Source organism: Gobio gobio (assembly GCF_949357685.1).
Source record: "Gobio gobio genome assembly, chromosome: 18".
Taxonomy (NCBI): Eukaryota; Metazoa; Chordata; class Actinopteri; order Cypriniformes; family Gobionidae; genus Gobio; species Gobio gobio.
This window is the reverse complement of record NC_137111.1, coordinates 29,363,148-29,384,507: the sequence shown is the minus strand read 5'-3', so window position 1 is coordinate 29,384,507 and position 21,360 is coordinate 29,363,148. Positions and strand designations below refer to the sequence as shown.

General features: G+C 37.2%; 2 protein-coding genes across 2 annotated transcripts; one reads left to right on the top strand and one right to left on the bottom strand.

The window, feature by feature from the left end:
- The first annotated feature begins 1,910 nt into the window (after positions 1-1,910).
- On the top strand, positions 1,911-8,612 carry cgasa (cyclic GMP-AMP synthase a). The gene is made up of 5 exons (XM_079842336.1): positions 1,911-2,605; positions 3,221-3,449; positions 5,664-5,927; positions 6,053-6,152; positions 6,378-8,612. The coding sequence occupies exons 1-5, from the start codon at positions 1,946-1,948 to the stop codon at positions 6,721-6,723; spliced, it is 1,599 nt and encodes a 532-aa protein (XP_079698462.1). The 5' UTR covers positions 1,911-1,945; the 3' UTR covers positions 6,724-8,612.
- Positions 7,304-19,869, bottom strand: ddx43 (DEAD (Asp-Glu-Ala-Asp) box polypeptide 43; the record flags this gene model as incomplete). The annotated part of the gene is made up of 16 exons (XM_079842262.1): positions 7,304-7,435; positions 9,627-9,714; positions 9,827-9,965; positions 10,248-10,357; positions 11,628-11,755; positions 11,878-11,965; positions 12,228-12,328; positions 12,476-12,617; positions 12,737-12,847; positions 12,965-13,083; positions 13,199-13,355; positions 14,818-14,899; positions 15,355-15,501; positions 15,586-15,712; positions 19,134-19,189; positions 19,527-19,869. The coding sequence occupies 16 exons, from the start codon at positions 19,867-19,869 to the stop codon at positions 7,304-7,306; spliced, it is 2,070 nt and encodes a 689-aa protein (XP_079698388.1).
- Positions 19,870-21,360: the final 1,491 nt, after the last annotated feature.

Sequence of the window (21,360 nt, the reverse complement as noted above, 5' to 3'; positions counted from 1 at the left end):
GTATATGAACAGCTTAGAGTAGATTTTAGTAAGTCTGAATGACTTCTGAATGTGTTAACCTTTGATAGAACAAAATATGCTTCAGGTTACCAAAAAAACAAACGCACACAATTTTTTTTTTTACATAAGGATTTGTGGGGCAGTGCTAAACTGCAGTTAACATCCTCGTATAGGCAGCTATACACGTTTCAAATAATGAGATTTACCCTCGGGTCCACAATCCTAAAAACTATTTTTCATTGGTGTGATAAATCGTTACTTCTTTAGCCACAAGATGTCGCAACTGATCCGTTTATATTTAGCAAAACAGGACGGGTTTACAACCAGTAGTAGTAATTATTACTTTTATTTTATCAGTCAATAAGCTATGTCCAATTTACAGTATGAGAAACATTAGACACTATTTCAGACCAGATGTGTATATTTAAACTATTCAAAATTGCTAAATCACTGTGGTGCTTCCTATAAACTTTCTTAATGTCTGTCACTGTACACACAAAAAAATAGATTCCAGATGTTCAAATTTTTTACGTGATGGAGCAATATCTATATCAATCTTCCTGGGCAATAATGGTGAAATGACTACCAAAGCAGGGCATTGCCACGCTGCCCTTAAAACAGTCTACACTTTTAGAATTTAACTACGTTAAAAGGTAACAAAAAAAAAATTGGTCAACAGATATTGTAATTAATAAACAGTACTTAGCCCTATAGTAGTGCCTGACCGATATGGGTTTTTGGAGGGTGATGCCGATATTAAGAAGTTAAAAAAAAGTTGGATATCGATATAATCGGCCGATATTCTTTATGTCTATAGTAGGCTACAGTACCAGTCAAGAGTTTGGACACACTTTCCCATTGGTGTCCAAACTTTTGACTGGTACTGTATATAGAATAGTTTAGTTTATTTAATATTTAACAGGGACCATACACAACACAAATGTTGTGCCAGAGTTAGCTAAATAGCTCATTTGCATCTGTGGTCCCTGGGCAGGATGATGTTACATAAAATGACAGCATTCCATACAGTATACATACATTAATTAAGTAATTTAAATGTTATTTCTTTAAGTTTGTTTGTGAGGGAAAATCTATGTTGTATGGACCATATATTTTTCCAATATAAATGATCAAAAAGGTTGTTCGAGACTGCAGGAGGGGCAGAGACAATGTTTTCAAGGAATAGCTCTTTTTTTTTTTTTTTTTCCCGGTGAAACATATGTCACCAACAGACGCGTTGACAGGTTCAGGAAAGGGAGTTGTTCCTAAAGAAAGTAAGAGTATTATATTTGAAACATGCGAAATTTCTTCGGACACTGCAATGGTCGTGATGACGTCACGCTCTGAAGCGTCTTTTTATAAATTGTATATAACAAATAGTAATAAACTCAAAAGGTACAAAATATACAATCTACTCGACTTCACGGCAAAAAAAAAAAAAAAAAAAACATCGTTATTTTAGCCCAGAGGTCGCCGTGACATATCGTTCTTCTACTGGTCAGGTCACGTCGTGGGACTTCGCAGCTCAGAGTTCACCAAGATTGAACTTTGGAACCCCGCGAAATGCGTCCAACCAGGGTTAGGTGCTTAAACATCAGTGTTATTATTCACCTATCATTTCCTCTGATTTTTAGGGATAAAATTCTATAGGTGGGTTTAGGTTTAGGTGTAGATAGGGTTATAAATCGGACTAAATTTTCGGACATGAATTAACAAAATATGTTTGTCCAGAAACATATGGCAAAAATCACAGTGACCAGCCAGGGAAACCATAATAAATACAGTGTGCCAGTGTCACGTAAATACGTCAAAATAACACTGAGGATGTGAAACAGAAACGTAGAGGCTTGCACAGTACCATCTGCATCCTGATGTCATAGTTCTGTAACAGAAACCTTCCTTTTAGTGCACAACTGCGCGCGTCGCCTTCGGTTCACCTGCTATCATGAGCAGCCAGAGAAGACAAAACAGCGTCCGCGCGAAAAGTCCAGACCAACCCAAAGCCAAAGCTTCAGCAAAAACGCGCGGGAAGAGTAAAGAGCGAAGAGATGACCATACTAGTGGAATAGATAATAAATCTCCGGAACGCGCCGAGGAAAAGGGCGCGAAAAAAAAGGGAAGCAGAAAGCGAGAGAGTAAAAAGGAGACAAATCCTCATGACTGTGACAGTGAAGGCAAATCTCAGCAGCCCGCCAAGAGCAAGTCCGGTGAAAAAACAGCACCAAAACGACAGAGTAAAAAGCAGAGAGATCGTGCAAACGATGACAGAGAAGAATCTCCGGAGAGCAAATCAGAAGAAAAACCTAGAAGGCTGCATGAATCTGCCACTGAGACACACTTTTCTGACGCGCCTCCAGCGCTTAGCTCTGACCGCAAAAAGAAAAGCGCAGAAAAGACTCCACTGAGAGGACTGAGCGTCGATGACACACTGGGGAAAGTTCTTAAAGCAACTATTGAGAAATTAAAGATCAAAAAGTGCCAGCGATCTAAAGCATCCGTTTGTGTTAATGCCATCACGGATACAGTCATTGCACACCTTAAAAAAAAGACCTGGTGTGTGGATATCGAGAAATTGGCAACGGGAAGTTATTATGAAAATGTTAAAGTAAGTGTTTCAGTGTGACATCACAATATGATTAGGAGAGTGATCAATTGGTCTAATGTATTTTTGGAATGAATGGTTAAGTGTGTAAAAGGCGTTACTCTAATAACAGCCAACACCTGAATAAATCTGAATTCCAAGACATAAAAATACCTTATTAATTTACACCAGAACATGTCCAAATAATTGTATACTTGGTGATATTAGATAGATACAACCATTTGTGAAAATTCAAACGTTTTGGACCTACTTTTATAATCAAAGATATGATTAAGAACTACAAGAAATTACCAAGGATTATTGTTTAAGTACATAATAAGTAAATGCAAGTTATCCAATTATTCCAGAAATGTACAATAATGTGCACATGAATACAGGAATATTACAATAGCATTGGAGCTTTTTTTTACAAGGCAAGATATAAAAATAGCCAACATTTCAGAATACGTGCATGTAAACAGTGATGAAATGTCTCTTTAAGCTTAAGAAAAGAAAAAGTTAATGCTTTATATGCCCTCGAAGACTACAGATTATATGGCCCTGACACTTCTAATCAATACTCGATGCAAAAAAGGTTTTACAGTTGGAAACATAAGCTTTAACTTTGTTACATTTTAGATTTGTGAACCAGATGAATTTGACGTCATGCTGACAATTCCGGTGGAGAGAGTGGATCTAAAGCAGTTCGATACTGCTGGAGCATTTTACAGTGTTACACTGAAACGACTTCCGAATAAACATCCTCTGGACATATTCCTAAATGAAGACAAGACCATTCAGGCCAGCAGAATGCTGAGTGAATTCAGAGAAGCTGTTAAGGAGGCTGTGAAGAAACTTCAATGTAAATGTAGGTCCAATTTAATTTTAATCATTTGATTTATAATATCTGTTACACACACACACACACACACACACACACAGAGTGCAGCCAACCAGAATCAAGTATTGAGACAGACCATGGTGTATGTGTGTGTATGCCCCCAACAAGGTAACAAACCATTTTAGGAAACTGATTGCCTTAAACCATTTAAGCTTAAAAACTACTGTTTTTGTGAGTACTGTGGATATATTTCTTTTGAATCCTTAAACACTTAAATAGCATTAAACCATTATATCAGAATGTTTAAATTAACTAAAATATTTTAAATTAATGGCTAGTTAGCAATGGCACAAACACACTTGCATGCACCGGCGTTTTAGGAGCCTGAAATAGGCCTAGGTATTTTATGAAACCGGGTCCCAGAGTGGATAAATCTGAAACCGACACCTTTGCATTTTCGTACAGCCAATCCGTATATTTTGTGAAACGGTGATTAAGCAAAGAGAATATCACTGTGCAGAAGTACCTTATTTAGCCAGTTAAACACATATGCTTCACCACAATGGTAACCCTCCAAAACTCATACATAACAACATTAAATACTAACAGATTACACTCTAAATTAATCTCGAACAAACACAAAAGAATGCTTAAATTTCACATTTACACTCATTTAACAGTCAGAACTAAAGCATGCTGGGAACTAGAATATATACTGCTATAACTCATAGTTGGATGTACTGCCAAATTCTCTGAATCGCCTTTGGAGACAGCTTATGGTAGAGAAATGAACATTCAATGCATGGGCAACAGCTCTGGTGGACATTCCTGCAGTCAGCATGCCAATGAGCCACGAAATCTAGCCACCCCCTAGCGGCAGCAAATCTAATTTGCAGCCAGGGTCGTCTAGCAACTCTCCGTTGGCTTGCAAGCTGGAAAAATCAAACTCTGGTCAGGCCAATCACATTGTGTATAGAGTCGGTGGGCGGGCTTAACATAATGACGGTAGAGTTGCGGTGGTTCTGCGCGCTACTTGTAAACAGCGGTCTTTCGAATCGGCTTTGGCCGCGACTCTTGAAGACTTGGAGCTAAGATTTTCTTTGAGAAAAGGACAAAGAACGGCACTGAAGTCATTCTTAAGAAAGGAAGATGTGCTCTGAGTTTTGCCGACCGGATACGGCGAAAGTTTAAATCTATCAACTAGCTCCGCTTCACCTTCTTCGTTGCTCTGGTTGGTTGTAGTGCTATCCTATTGCGTGCAGAGGGAATTTGAAAGACAACCGTTTATCCCGCCCCTCGGATTGAGCCCTGCCAATGGTGTGTTCCCAGACCCAACATCTTGATGGGTCTGGCTTGTCAGGCTACATGCCAATTGCATGCTCCCTAAAAACTTGCGACATCTGTGGCATTGTGCTGTGTGATAAAACTGCAAATTTTAGGCCCCATATACACAGAGACGCATTTAGCTGTATACGTAAAAATGTTGCATCGTATCAGCATTTCATCCAGACGGATCCGGTGTTTTAGGAGCCTGAAACCGGTATTTTTGGATAAATCTGAAACCAACACCATTGCATTTTCTTGTGTACAGCCAATCCGTAATATTTTGTGAAACGGTGATGTCATCGCACCATTTCCCGCACGGTAAAGACTAGAAGGGATACAGCTATGGCCATTGGCCATGCGCACATCAATATTGCATCATTTGATTACTGTATTTGCATTTTTGCCTCACTTCCGACCGTTGCTGTACCCCTTCTAGCGACTAGACTGGTCTTTTATTGTGGCCAGCCTAAGGCACACCTGTGCAATAATGACGCTGTCTAATCAGCATCTTGATATGCCACACCTGCGAGGTGGATGGATTCTTGGCAAAGGAGAAGTGCTCACCAACACAGATTTAGACAGACTTGTGGACAATATTTGCGAGAAATAGGCCTTTTGTGTACATAGAAAAAGTCTAAGATCTTTGAGTTTAGCTCATGAAAAATGGGGGCAAAAACAAAAGTGTTGCGTTTATAATTGTGTTCAGTCAGTGTGTGTGTGTCTATATATCACATTATCAATTTAGTCCTTGCTGCTCAAGAAATAGTCCATTGAAAATTACAAAAACAGAAATTCATAAAAGTAATATTTAATCTTAAGTTGTGACCTGAAGAAAAATAAAACGGGGGGGTACTAAATAGCTACAACCATGGTCTTGCCTTCTGGTAATCTTTACATGTCTTTTGTATTCTATAGACAAAATTGATATTCAGCGAAAGAAGCCAAGGTGCCCTGCAGTGACACTGGAAGTAACAGAAAACGGAAACAAAATTTCCATTGACTTCGTTCTTAGTCTTAAGGTTCACTCTGCAAGCTGGCCAGGTTTTACAAAAGATGGTTTCAAAATAGAAAACTGGCTTGGTAAAAAGGAAAAAGCTGATATGAAGCGTCAACCATTCTACCTGGTGCCTAAATACGAGGGGAAAGGAGATGCAGTGCATGCTGGCGTTGTTGCAAAAGGTATACTGTGTTTTTAATTTAATTTACTTCGTGTTTTATATGTATATGAGCTAAGCTACTGCAGCCCTACAAATAAAAACATCAAATAAATACAAGTGTTTATTTGAAAAATTATCTCTACACAGATGCCTGGCGAATCTCTTTTTCACATATTGAAAAAGACATTCTGAAAAGGCACGGCCACGCCAAGACATGCTGCGAGGATGCTGGACCGAAATGTTGCCGGTAACTATTCTGTGCTTCGATGGTTTGCAGTATTTGAAATAGAATTGCATACAACAGACCCATTGTGGTTTTGTATATGATCTGTTTTGATAGTTCTTCATTGCTTGCATGAAAATACCTGTTTGTAGGTCCAGGAACATTTATAAAATCTTAAATACATTTAAACAAGCTTTTCAAGCACTAAACATGAACTATGATTAATTTAACTTTTGTCCACTTCTACAGGAAGGAGTGTCTAAAGCTTCTGAAGTATCTTCTTCAACGGCTCAAAGAGGACGAATCCAAATCCAATAAAATGTCCGACTTCTGCTCCTACCATGCAAAGACCACCCTGCTCCACGCTTGCGCTACAAGGGGAGATGACAGCGAGTGGGCATACAGTCAGCTGGCCGACTGCTTCCAGCAGCTTTTGGAAGACTTTGTCAAACACCTAAAAGATCGCCGTCTCCCTAACTTTTTCATTCCATCCCATAACCTCCTACATCAAGCCACTCCGAGTAGCTGTGATTTCCTGGAAAATGCAATCGAATCTCAACGCAATAACAACTTTCCTATATTCAGTAAATTATGATTTTCTTAATTATGAATTATGTATGATTTGTTTTTGTTTTTCCTTGATGGTCAATTCAATAAACATTCCAATTAACTTTTAAAGGCTTTTATTTGATACGCATTCAACTGAACAAGATAGTTACGTCATCTAAAGTTAGGGGCATTTTACCTCACATCAACGTAGATAACAATAATAAATGTTACTGAACTGGAAAAAAAAAAATCCCATTAAAGAAAAACATCATGCATATAAAATGAATCAGTATTTCTTAAACATAACAAAACTTAAATGGTCTTCACAAGCCTCTCAACAAATGAGAGGATTAACACTTTAAAAGAATATGAATCAACTCCAGTGAGTACGGTCACATCAACCTGAAAGATAGAATTAAAGATAAAGATTACTACTGGTGTAAAGATCAAATGCTTTAATAAAAAGTACACATTGGGTTAGAAAACATCTGGTGAACGCTGAAAAAATGTGGTTAAATCATGGTTCAGTTGATGTATTCTTAAAAATCGGTTTTCATTTAAAGAGTTTCCTTTATGTTGATGTGATTAAGAAAGCAAGATCAAATGAAACCTTACCTTTCAAGAGATCAGAACCTCCGGTCTGAGCCTCCTCTGAAATTACCTCTTTGTCCTCCTCTGCCTCTGGGTGCAAACATTTCTTTCTCCCTCCGGTGTTTTTCATAACGTTCAGCCATCAGAACCAGCTCTTCTGGTACATCCTAAAGAAAGGAAGAATGCTTCCCTTTATCCAGATTCTCCATTAGGATGTTGTGTACATAAACACACTTAGAACACTAAACAAATACATGGCTTTTGGTAAAAGTCCATTTGGTTTAAGTACTTTTACTAGCAGAAGGCTGTGGTGAGGTGAGTATTAAAGCATCTCCGCTTTAATACTCGTTACAACACGATATAAACATGAATTAACATCTGAACACGTTAAAAGATACAGTACATCTTACAGAAATCTGTATCATGCCTCATCATGTAATCGATCAATCAGTGTTTCAACCGCGAGTCAATGAAACAGCTTGTAAACAGTAGGTGCGTTTACATGGAGCACTGTAATCGGTTTAAAAGTCCAATCCGAATAAAAATACTCCATATAAACACCTCAATCGGAATAAAAATGGCCAAACCGAATTAAATTGTAATCGGTTTGAGAGGGGTGGGATAAACCTTTTCATGAACCGATGAAACGAAAAATTCCACCATGTAAACGACCTGATCCGATTACTTTGAGTGCACGTCTTTCTGTGACGTGATATACAGCGCGCGCCTCCTCAACTGAAGAGCGCGCGCCGCGCTCACACCAGGCTTATGTTGACAAGAGAGGAAAGTTCATTTTTCTGAGGAATTAAACTTTTTATTTCGTAACATGTTATGAACATGATGTTGGAATAATGACACAGACATAGCCTGGCTACACCATCTCATCTTGACAGCGTTTGTCCTAGGCTTCAACTGCGCCTGACAGAATCATTTATTTTTCTGAGGTGATTCTTACACTTTACGACAAATAATAAATAGCTTTTATAAAACTGTACAAGTCCTGGTGGCCGTTGAGAGCTGCCATTTCAACGGGGAACATTCAAGCTGCTCTCTGTTTCCCGTTAGTTAAGTTAGCTATAAAAAAAATTCAACAACTGCTTCAAATTGGTTAAGTAACGTTACCCACAGTCTACTTTAATTACTTTTGTTAATATTTATACCTTTGTGATTATGGTATCTTTCCTTAATCATCTGAAATATATATGTTTAGTACTACTAGTAATGATGCTGAGCACGTCTTGAATGCTTCATTCAAGTTTCACCGTATATCCTATGTTTTTATTAATAATTTGAGTGCATTTTATTGTTAAATTTTGTGTTTTTCAAAATAAATGAATTGAATTCATTTTTGATTCCGCATTCATCATTCACAGCTGTTGAAATAGCCATTGTATAGGACATAAATTAGGTTAAACTACTGCATGTCCGCCCACAGAAAAATAAATAAATATAAAAATTACCAACACAGAACTATTGATCCACGAATACGTAACGAATCTGAGGCGGCAGACAAACTGTGTGCGCATGTCACAAAATGATTCCTACTGAAAGTCAGCACATGTAAACACCAGATCGTTTTAGATAACGTCTCATGTAAACAGTCCACCGAATCTTTCAATCGGAATGACAAAAAAGTGCGCATGTAAACGTGGCTAATGTCACGTAACATCACCTTTACCTCAGAAAAACCTTATTCAGTGACATTAACTCAATAGTCAGCTGTAGAGGAGCATTTTTCTAAATAAATAAGTGTTAATTTTCATATTTCAAACAACAAAGTGGAATATACACACTGAGCCCACCGATGAAAAATGCTAATATAACATTTGTTTAAAATTTTATCAATTATAATGCAAGGAAAGGATGCAACAATATGGTTGATATTAGATATCAATCTATATTTTGAGAGACTGAATAAATTAATAAATAACCTCCGGCGAAATCTACGGAATTCAACTGACACCAAATATTATGTAGAGTGAAAAATAAGATTTAAAAAAAAAATGCAAGTAAATGTGAATAATGTGGGGGCCTATGATAATTCGACAATTTATTGTCTTAAAAATACTGGACTATTTCACTTATTGGACTGATACGCATTAAAACATCCCTTTTATAGTGATATGATAATAAATTGCACATTCCTACTACAATATTTTTTTTTACAATTTTCTGTCTAGTTTTACACAAGATTTACAGAGAGGGATGTCTCCCAATGACCATAAAAGGTGAATAGGCAACTTACACAATCTGCTGCGAGAAGCTTCCGATTTATAAATAGTCAGCTGATTTGCATTCTTTACATAGCAAAGTGTCATAAACATAATGAAAGGAGTGGACGACTGCAGGTGTGTTTACCTGGCCAGATCTCTCCAGAATGGTGATCAACTCAGAAGCTACTCTCCAGTCTTCTCTTGTTACCAGGGTTACAGAGGCACCGGACCTCCTGAGTAAAGACATGGACTCATTTACATAAAGAGCCTGAACGGTTGCATTCATAATATAATTTGTATTGTTTCTATCATTTCCTAGACACACCCGTCCCCCGTTTCACTCACCCTGCGCGACCTGTTCTCCCGACGCGGTGCACATACTCCTCCACATTCCGAGGGAAGTCATAGTTGAAAACATGCGTGATGTCATGAACGTCTAGCCCCCTGGAGGCCAGATCAGTCGCCACCAGAATCCGCACACGACCTTTTCAACACCCACGGACAGGTAGATAGCAATCTCAGATCAGGTACAATTACTGACTGCGGTAAAGTATGCATTTTCTGTGCCAACTAGTGGTGCCAAACAGAATTATTTCGATTTGAGTAGCTGGACAACAACAACAACATTTACACAACCAAAAGGAGTGAGTTTGGGACTCCCTGTTTGTCTAAGCAAGGAAGATGGGGTCAGCATTCTTACAATTCTGGTGCTATTAGGGTCACAGAAAATTCATTTAACTTTTCTATTTACTGCTTACTAACATACCATCTCTAAAGTCCTGCAGTGCCTCTTCTCTGTCGCATTGCTCTCGGTCTCCATGCAGAGACTGAACCGCTAAACCCTGCAGACACAGGTCACTGGAGAGGTCATCGGCTCTACGCAGCAGCAGGAAAGAGAAATCACAGTGAGAATATGATTTCTCAGATGGATTTGCTTCATGATTTTACTTTGGAATCAACAGTTTGGCTTACAGTTTTGGTTGATCAAACTCTTGCAGGCCATTAATTCACCACACAAAAATTGTGGTCATTGTTTATCCTTGTTGCAGTTTTTTAAGATCCCACAATCAGCACCTCTACAATAGAAACAACCTTTGCTGCTCAGGGCTCCAGACTGCGACCAAATGGTTGCATTTTACAACCTTTTTCTTGCCGGTGCAACTAGTTTACCAAATGATAAGAGTTATAGAAGACTTTTCAGTCCACAAATCACTAACATTTACCATTGATTTAATGTAGCAATGCTAACTGTAACCGCGGCATTGTGGCAGAAATACTCAAATGTTTTTACATTATTCATTTCAGGGTTCATACAACCTTTTGAGAGTGAAATTCAAGCACTTTTTTTCCAAGGAGTTTCAAGAGCTTCACACTTTTCCCAGCACTTTAAAGCTCGAAATATGATCCAATTGAAATGTTATTTTCAATGTGATAACCGAACATTAAAACATTATTGAAAATCTTCCCTATAAAAATTAGACACATCTTACTGTTGTTAAGTTAATTTCATATGCATCTCAACTCAAGCTCAGTGCTTAACTGTCAAATGTGTATTTCCAAGAAGTAAGCATGTTTCTTCTGTTTTTTATGATTAAAAAACAAAATCAGGTTCTGTCAAATGTTAGTCCGGATCCCTGCTACATAAACCGTCTACACTGCAAACAGACATGAGGCTCTTGCAGCACTGGATCTAACAGCGGATCTGTTCTGGGTTAGACTAAGCACTGAATCATATTGCCAGGCTGAAAGTGTTATAAAGAATCGGTTCCAAACTGAGTATTTGGTTCTAATGTTTGCACAACTTTTAAAATGAATTACCACAAGCTGCCCACTGTACTGGGGTGTGGAAGAGCAAACTTTAACAGTCATAGGTTAAGCAACAGGAAGAATTGAATAAAATCACATTTTATGGCCACTCCCACTGACAATGGAGAAATGCCAAGTTTCATTTTTAGAAAGGAGATGCATTTCCCACAAAAGCACACCTTTCTAGGAGCACACGAGCTGACGGGCCACATCAAGTTATCATAATACAAATGATATTATGCAATACCATTTCAGTAGAACTTGAGCGTGCTTGCAGAAACTCCTCCCATTTCCTGTTTCGTGGAATCGAACCATTTAAGTTTCGCTACGAGAAACTCACTTTATTTTTTTCCCAACGAATATTAGCACTTTGTCTAGAGGCTCCATTCGGTGGATGAAGTCAAAAACATAGTCTTTTTTCTCTTCCTCCTGCACGAACAGCACTGTCTGATGAACAGTGTTCACCGCCTGAGGGAGACAGATGCAGGAGGAGAATTAACTGGGGACTTTTAATATGACGGCCAAACAGAAGAGTTATATTTAACCTGGTATTTGGGCATTACCCATTATAACTGTAACTGTTCACTCACTGCTAGATCTAAGGTGCCCACATAAACCATCATGGGGTCTTTCAGGTAGGATTTGGCCAGTCGCCTGACACCTGTTGGCCAGGTGGCACTGTAGTAGAAATAGAGAAGTACATCAAATTAATGCAGCAAATAACAATCATCCAAATGTACAAACTTCATGATAAAACATTCAAACTCTGACAAAATTGGCCCCAATTCTGCATTTAAAGGCACATTTACACTGAAACAACATGTTCAGATGCCATTTGTAGGGTTGTGAAATGTATGTACTTTAATGTGGTAAATGTCGGCATTGAAAATGTTGTTTTCAGATAGTAAAAAAAGTTGAAAAAAGAAATAAGAAAATTCACCTAGTCATTACAGTTTGTCTGTCAGGTCGAATATCTAGAATGATTTTCATGATTTGAGGTTCGAAGCCCATATCCAACATTCTATCAGCCTCATCCAACACCTGGAACAAGAGGGGAAATTTTTTTAAATTAATTAAACTAGTTCATTTTGGGTTTTTTTTTTAAATGGCTTTTTAAATGCTCACAAAAATAATGCATAAAAACACATCCGTTAACATCCCAGTATGCAATTTTTGCCAGTAACTTACCAGATAGGTGATGGTGCGCAAGTTGATGAGCTCATGCATCTGCAGATCATTTAATCGTCCTGGTGTGGCAATGACTATGTCCACACCACTGGTCACTAATTTAATCTGGGCCTTTCGGTCACCTCCTCCATAGATACAGATGCTACAATAATAAAAGAAATTGAGCAAACAGACAAAGAAAGCAGGACACTAGATTCATTCTTAAATAAAAAAAATTTGCATAACATTGTGATCGATTTGGGGGACTTATGCTTACAGCACCTTTTAAATCCTTTGTAGCTGTATTTGCTGCACTCAGCTTCAATCTGGAGGGCCAGCTCACGAGTGGGAGTCAAAACCAACATGCCGGGGCCATCTCTTCTGTCCCTGTGCCTACAATAATTATGTATACCAACCAGATAAGGAGAGTGAGGTAAAGGAACGTACAGGAGTATACACAAATAAATATTTTTTTTTTTTTTTTTTAAAGGTGAAAGGTGGAGCACTGACACAGGTTGCTCATCCATATGAATAAAGCCAGGAAGCAGGTAGGACAAAGTTTTGCCTGTTCCTGTCTGGGCTATTCCAATCACATCTATTCCTTTCAGGATGATTGGCCAGGCTTGTGACTGGACCACGAGAAAAAATAACCAGGATTACATTCATCCCCACATGTCAAGCTTTACATCCAATAGAAAAACAATATGGTATAAACAAACACATGAGAGAGAGAGGTTTCTTCACCTGAATGGGAGTTGGCTTTTGAAATCCCACCCTGACAATGTTTTCCATTATTCCTGGATAGTGAGTAAAAGCTTCCTCAAAAGTGCACACTGGATTGGGAATGGTTCTTTTATCCTCGTCTTTCAAATCATCCACAAAGATGCTGTTGTTCTCTTTTCTGTTAGAGAAAAGCAGAAGTCCAAAAACATGCAGTGTGCAACAAACATGCAAAAATGCCATCTCAATAGTTTTAGATGTCTGGTTTGTGTCATCAAATAAAATTGTATTCATTCTTTTTTTTTAGCAAAAAGTGGCACTTCTAACCTATGCTACAATGCAGTAGTTCTCAAACCTTCAAGGGGGGCTCAAAATGACAAAAGCCAAAACAACTAAAAACAAGATTTAATTTTTTTTTTATATACCCCCTTGACAACTGTTTGATTCCTTTGAAGAACCAGGATTCCCACAATCTTGGAAAACCTAGATATATGAGTTTTTAAAAATTTTACAAGTGGGACTTCTAGACCTGGAAACTTAATGGAAAATAATAAAACGCATCAAGGATTTTTATAAAAGAACATATATTTGACTAGTAATACCATGTATTCAAATAATTTACCAGATAGAATTACGAGCAAATTATTTATAAAACCCTTGTCCTTAAAGAGTCGTGTAAATTCAATGGTTAAATTTTAAAAAAGTAGTAGGACTCCTAAATTGAGCTCCTAAAACTTCTGGAATTTAATTGTTTTAATTATTATTTATTTTTACAGACACTAAGAGTGAAAAACTCTTACAATTGAGGACAATGGAGGGAAACAGAGTGAAATGTTGAGAACCAGAGCTACAATGGCTTCTTATAATTAGATTTAGTATTAAAAAAAGAGTATAGGAGGAAAAACAGAACACACAAAAGACATTTAATTATTCAGTAATGATACATTTTGCAAAGTACATTTGTTTCTCACCTAAAACATACACATTCAAAGCCTTAACAGGGTTTCTGCAGGTTTCTCCAAGTCAATTTTAAGACTTTTTAAGACCATTATGATAAAAAATTTAAGACCTACATCATGCAATAAAAAACGTTTTATTTTTGGTGATTTTTTTTTTTTAGATCAAAATGACTGTTTTTGAGGTGGTAATTTCCAGAAATTCATTAGGAGGCCACATTTACCATATTATTAAGTTAGATGCACAATAGTCACACATGACAATAAAACAAACAAAATGCATATATCTGGTTTATTTTGGTATCTTACAAAAAAAAAAGGCTAGTCCAGTGGTGTACTGTCTAGCTTTAATAACATTAGGGTGAGAAATATGACCAAAATCTTACAAGTAAACCACGGCAATAAGCAATTGCTTAATATAAGTTCTCAAGTAATTAAGTAATCAGGTAAACGGTCGGTAATAAAATAAGAACTTATAAACAAATGACAATAGGACAAATAAATACAACAAAGATAGATTAGACTTTTTAAGACGCTGTGGAAACCCTGCTTAAAGTTTTTTAACTAGGATAATAGTCACGCATGTCACAATATATTTACATCATTCAGAAGGTTTGTTATTAACAGATAAATGCCGCCATCTTTGGGCTAATGTGAAGAAAGCAAGCAATGACAGACAACTCTTACCTCCAGATTTTAACTTCTTCGGCACTACGAGCAGCCACTGATTTTGCTTCAATATAGAAATCCTTCTTTAGAGTGGGAAGATCTGCAGAAACCAAAATGATTGTTAAATGAGGTATAGTACTGATAGGCCTGGTTTCACAGACAGGGCTTAGATTAGGCCAGGATATGGCCCTAGTTCAATTAGGACATTTAAGTAGCTTTTATAAACATGCCTTACAACAAACATTACTGGTGTGCATCTTGAGACAAAACAATGGAACTGACATATTTTATGATATGTCAGTCCAAGTTGCTTTCAGTTAAAACAGCTCAAACAAGTGTTTTATCTGTGAAAATGGAGGATAGCATTTTATATCTGTGTATATAGTACATGCAGTATTTTAAACAATGTCTAGTTTACCTTTCATAGTGTGTACATAAGTGTAAATCTGTCACATGGTCATACAGGTTTGGGACAATATGAGGCAGAGTAAATGATGAGAGAACTAATCTGAAGTAATGATCACATCATCTAAACTAGAGCTTCTAGAGACTCACCTTGCCATTTAATAGCTTCATATTTGTCACGGTTTTCTCGAAGTGCAGTCCAATCAATAGGTGCAGGTGTTGGGGCAGCTGCAGCGACAGCTCGTACAGCAGAAGCTGGCCAGCATGAGTCACTCTGATTTCCTGCATTGCTATTTCCTGGAGATTCAAATGTAAATGTTAACATTGCAATAAAATAAAAGCACAGATTCTTGTAGCTTAGGGATTTCTGTGCTCTCCTACCATTGCGGCAGCCAGGACCCATGACAGAGTTCCCATGCACCAGATCTTCAATCATGTCTTTGGCCTTGAGCTGAGCATCACCGCTTCCAAAGATAAGCACCTCAGCGTCATACTCACCACGGTTTATCTGCCAATCATACATAATTCAAAGTGTCTTCATGTGTTAAACAAAATATGAAAGGACTGGAATAGTTTGGAATTTTTTATATTTTTATTTTATCTTATTTCCAATTTTTATCTTTACTTGATTTATTTATAATTCTACTTATGTTAATACTTTTTATTCTAATTTTATTCTATTTCTATTTTAATTTCTTGTAACTGTTATTTGCACTGTCCATGGAGCGGACCTGTTTACATTTCACTGCCAGTTGTATATTGTGTATATAACTGTGTATGTGACAAATAAAACTCTTGAATCTTGAAATCTTGAATCTTGAATAGTGTACTAATGAAAATTGCCATGAATGTCATGGGTGCTGTACTAAACCCATATACTTTTTCTTCTGAAAGTGCATTTTCAAGGACTACTATACCCCATATATGACAACAATGGCGGTTTACATGCAACCAAATACTCCATTAGTAATCTGACTGACGACTCATTCTGTCTTCATGAAAAAAACCTTAATCAATCTGAGTGACCTCGATTCTAATTCAATTCCGATCGGATTAAAAGGGGTGGTTTATTCCTTTTCTAATCCGATCGAGAGAACATGTAAACACTTGATCGGATTGAAAACCTCATCTGAAAGGAATGTGCATTGTGCAATGATGTAGAAATAGCGTAATGACGTATGACACGCGGAACAAACTGACCGTTTTTCCATTTGAATAAAGTGTCATATAAATGAGTGTCCCGTCATTCAAAAATTATCCTTTCACTCAGCATCTGTGAAGTGGAGCAGGGCAACGTCCCACCAGTCCTTGTTTCGGATTCTCATCCACAGACAACGCAGGGCGCAGGATGGGACATTATTGGATTCACAAATATTTTCAAAATGTTAGTTGGTATGAAAGAAATGTACACCTGCTCCCTATCATGTGTAAATGGTGCGTAAAACATTTGAACAATGACATTGCATTTTGATGCACTATGTACCATAATAATATTTCAAAGCAGACAGAGCAACCATTGACTACCATAGTTTTTTTCCCCTTACTATGGTAGTCAATGGTTGCTCTATCTGCTTGGTTACAAACATTCTTCAAAATATATCTTCTTTTGTGTCCAGCAGAACAAAGAAACTCATACAGGTTTGAAACAACTTGAGGGTGAGTAAATGATGACAGAATTTTCATTTGGGTGAACTATCCCTTTAACATAAATGCAATACAATATACATAACTATGTTTTCAGTGGAGTATAAAGACCTTACATAATGTACCATTATGTTTTTATTACCTTAGAATGAGACATTTCTATCTACAGACGCCACGGGTGCCCTTACAATGAAATCGCCATTTTTCACCATCATGTTTCTACAGTAGCCCTAAACAGAAAAACTTCTCTACAGAGCGCTAGTCACTCTTTGCTCGCTCCGACGACAACATTTTTTGTCCTGTGTCGGCCCCTGTACCTTCTCCACGTGCTTCGAAAGGGAGGGGTGAGCGGTGTGTTAACCTCACCGCTAGATGTTGTAATGTGCCTTTGGCTCACTTTATATTGTTAACTATATTCCAAATAAACTACAAAAAAATATTAGTGCAGGGAATCTATATATATATATATATATATATAAATTTGCATTGTTTTGTGTAATTAATCGTGATTAATCGCAAGTTTTTAATATTTTGATATTGTAGATATTTCAGTTACTCTACAAATTAATGTAGAAACAATTTAAAGACATATTTTAAATGTGTGTTGTAATGGCATCTTTTTATAAATGAAGGCTAGTATCACTGATACTATATCTTTATGAAACATTAATGACATTACATTACAGTATAAATGAAAACTACCAATTTCAACATTTATTAGGCTTTAAAAAATAACTTAATTTAAGTGAACTTAAAACAATCTTTACACAAACCCATTATAATAAATGTCATATTTACTTGTGGCCTTCCCTGTTAGATACAGAAATGTAATAGATATCAAACACCTTATTAACTGCATAATAAATTAAATATAGATTAATCATCTTTTCTCTGTTCACTTTATTCTTTGATGAACATTAATGACAGACATCATCAGTGCTGCTGTCACGTTAAGATCGGCGGCTGCCAAACATGACGCGGATCTGATGCACAGTCACACAAATCTCATTTCCTCACAAGTTAATTAGAGACGTTATTTAACTCATTTGAGACTCCTATTATGAGAATACTTGACAATTTTGGCAACATTCTCTGTGTTGTTGTTATTGTTTGTTCAAGAGCGAAAGAGAACTCGATGTGTGCACGAGACTGGCGCAACTAGGGATCTGATTGAGACGCACCCACACAGACAGACAGGCAGACACACACACACACAGACAGGACATTGACATAAAGCATGTTCTCTTCTGTCTTGTCGCGCTTAGATGGTTTAAAAGCATTTATATGAATAGGAGCGTGATCATATAATAACACTAGGCAAAAATGTATATAAAAACAAAAGCTGCGTTAAAATTTTTTAATGCGTTAAAATGAAAATTTAACGCCCGTGTTAATTTGCCCAGCACTAACAAATATATATATTTATTTTGTACATTTTGTAAATACTTTCCCACAGTCATACCTGATTCAAAGTTCCATTCATTATGCAGTTCTTTGTCTCCTCAGGTGTAAATCACAGCATTATTCATGATTATTCACACCTCTTCGCATATTGCCTTTGTAAAGAAAAAGTGTCTTACAAAATTTAAATGAATATATTGTTTTATGTGAATCAGTAGGCACAATGATTCTCACATCAGTTTGAAGCAAAAACTCTAGGCAACGACAGCCATTAGTCAAAAGACCACACATAAACATTATTCTCTCAAAAATACAAGCATGTACACACATGTTGCTAGCATATTATGGCAGCCCAGTTTGTGCTGAATACAGTGTAATGACACTTTTGCCATTCAAATGTTTATAAGCAACTGAAAAAAAGCACAAATGACAGAGCCTGCCAAAACTTCTAAAGGGCCCCAAAACTGTGCAGACCTCTAAGGGTTAAACTACTAATGCAAGTAATTAAGTTTAAAATGGCCGTGCCTGCTAGCTTGACAAGCCAGACCTACATCCAAGATGTTGGGTCTGGAAATCAAATCACCATTGACAGGGCTCAATCCGATCCGGTTGTCTTTCAAATTCCCTCTGCACACAATTGGATATCTTTACATTTAGCAGGAAATGAAAGTGTTTGGTCCTAATTACACATACCCATACTTCTTTCTTCTCATACGACGAAATATTTTGGCGGGGAAGCGGTGTCTCAAATGACGGAAAATTCCGTCAATGGCGGGGAAAGAGTTAGGCTCTAGTGTGTGTGTGTGTGTGTGTGTGTGTGTGTGTGTACACAGGCTCTTCTGAGTTTTCTAAATGTGTGGTAGCAATAGTGTACTTAAACTTGCCTTTATCGATGCTCCACTACTCTCTTCGAGCTCCCGAATTTTCGCACCACCTCGACCTGGGCAAACGGACAGAGACAGTCACACAGAAGTGATGGAAGTCCAACTCACTTCCAAGAATCGGTTGTTTTGAACAGTTTAAGACACGATACGATTCAGTCATTCTTAAATCAGCCAGATCCTCAGTTCACCATAACTTCACTGACTATCACTTCACTCATCATTTGTCGGATGATCATTGCGAATCCTCCGGCGGAAGGTTCTCTGTTCTCGAGAATAAGTTCTCGAGTCAATAGTGTTTCAACTGATTCATTAGAAATGATCTGATTATAGAGACAGTTGACATTTAGAAAAACTGCTGCATGCCTAAATGTTCCACAGACACCTGTGTCTTACCTATTATCCTCCCGACCAAAGAGTTTTCCACATGCAGATTTACCGGTGATGAACCCGATCTGTTTCCACTACCACGACATCCTGTAGGTCCAGTCCTGGAACGACTGTAACTGTTGTTTTTGCCGGCTGCATCGTCACAAATATTTGATTCAAAGCCTCGGTCCCTCCAGTTTGTCCACTGCTCGCCCCCTCCTCCAAACTTCGCACCAGCACTCGTGGTTTCTCGGCTTCTCGCGCCTCTTGGAGACGGAGGCCTAAATGACTGTACCTGTACGGTTTGAACGGGCAACGGCTTTGAAATTGCCACACCAGCCGCATCGTAATCATCTTCCCAGTCCGACATTTAAAACAAACATATAAGAACACGATAAGTTCGAATAATCGACACTTCCCTCTCGAAGGACCCCAAGTCACTGATCAGAAACCTCAATATCCGCTCACGTGATCCCACATGGCAACCATGGCAACTGTAATTTTCGTTAGATACTGCTGTGAAAATAATGACTGAAAATACTTTATATATAGTTTTAAAGGGACTTTGGCTTGGCTTTAATAATCTTTCCGTTTTAGTTTATTTATTGACAGTGCAACTGATACCACTGTTTACGTTGTTTACGTTATTTAAATTGTGCTGTCTATTTTAGCCTGCTTGGTTCCACTGTCCTGAGTGATCAAATTTAGCACTCTTATGGAAATATTTTATAATTATCTTTTAAATCTGACAAATTTTCAAATGGTTTGTTATAAATCAACATCTCAAGAAAATGTTATCAGGGGTTTCTAATTTTCAAATTCAAAATATGACTTTCTGTTACAAAACAGGGCATTGAGTTCATATATGTCCTCAGTAGAGGACACCGGGACTTTCAAGCATGTTTATCGGGCATTTTGGGGGACACACAAGCGAATAGGGAAATAATTTACATATCAATGTTGCTATACAATATTAGATATTATTATGAAAATGTTGCCAACTATTACTCCCATTATTACACTTCATGTTGAACTTACGATGACATATAGCATAACATATGAATAAAATATATATATTTTTTCTTTTCTTTTATGCTTTAAATAATGCAATGACAAGAAAAAAATACTAATTTCAAAAGACTTTGTTTTCCTGGGTCTTAGAAGGTTAAAAAATATATTTACAGAAAATATCATTAAAAGCCTCGTACTAATTGATGCAGTACCTCTGCGGACCCCTGGGTTTTGAAAGCCACTGTCTGTAATAAAGGGCTTTTGGACTAATAAAGGCCCAAGAACTACGGTGATACTGTTAATAAGACAGGGCATACACAGGCATTAACATCAAGCACACTAGGCCAAGTTTCAAGTCTTTTGTTTATTTAAGTATTATCATGATCATAAATTTTCATTTTGCATTTTTTAATCACAGAGCATCAACTCTGTTATGTGCACAATTAAATAAATTATTCTGAATGACGCTAACATTATCAAGCATGAATATTAAGGCCAGTTTCTGTGTAATAATAAATTATTTGATCTGGTGGTCAAACAAAGAAATGCTGCCTTAACTGACAGACACCTTAAGTTCACAGCCAAACAGAGAATGTGCAATTATCGAAATATAAACATAACAATTTCAATAAGAGAGAGTTCAAGGTATGAGTGCTGTTATGAATACAGAAGTTTTATAACGGTTTAATAAAATGCAAAAAGGCACCGTAAAACATTGAATTACAAATGAAAGAAAACTTTCAGAAAATCAATAGCAATAGTAATATTAATTATAATGTGTTAAGAAGACTAATATTTCTGTACAACCTTTTTCTGCATTTCAAGCATCAATTAGTTCCACAGCTGTTGA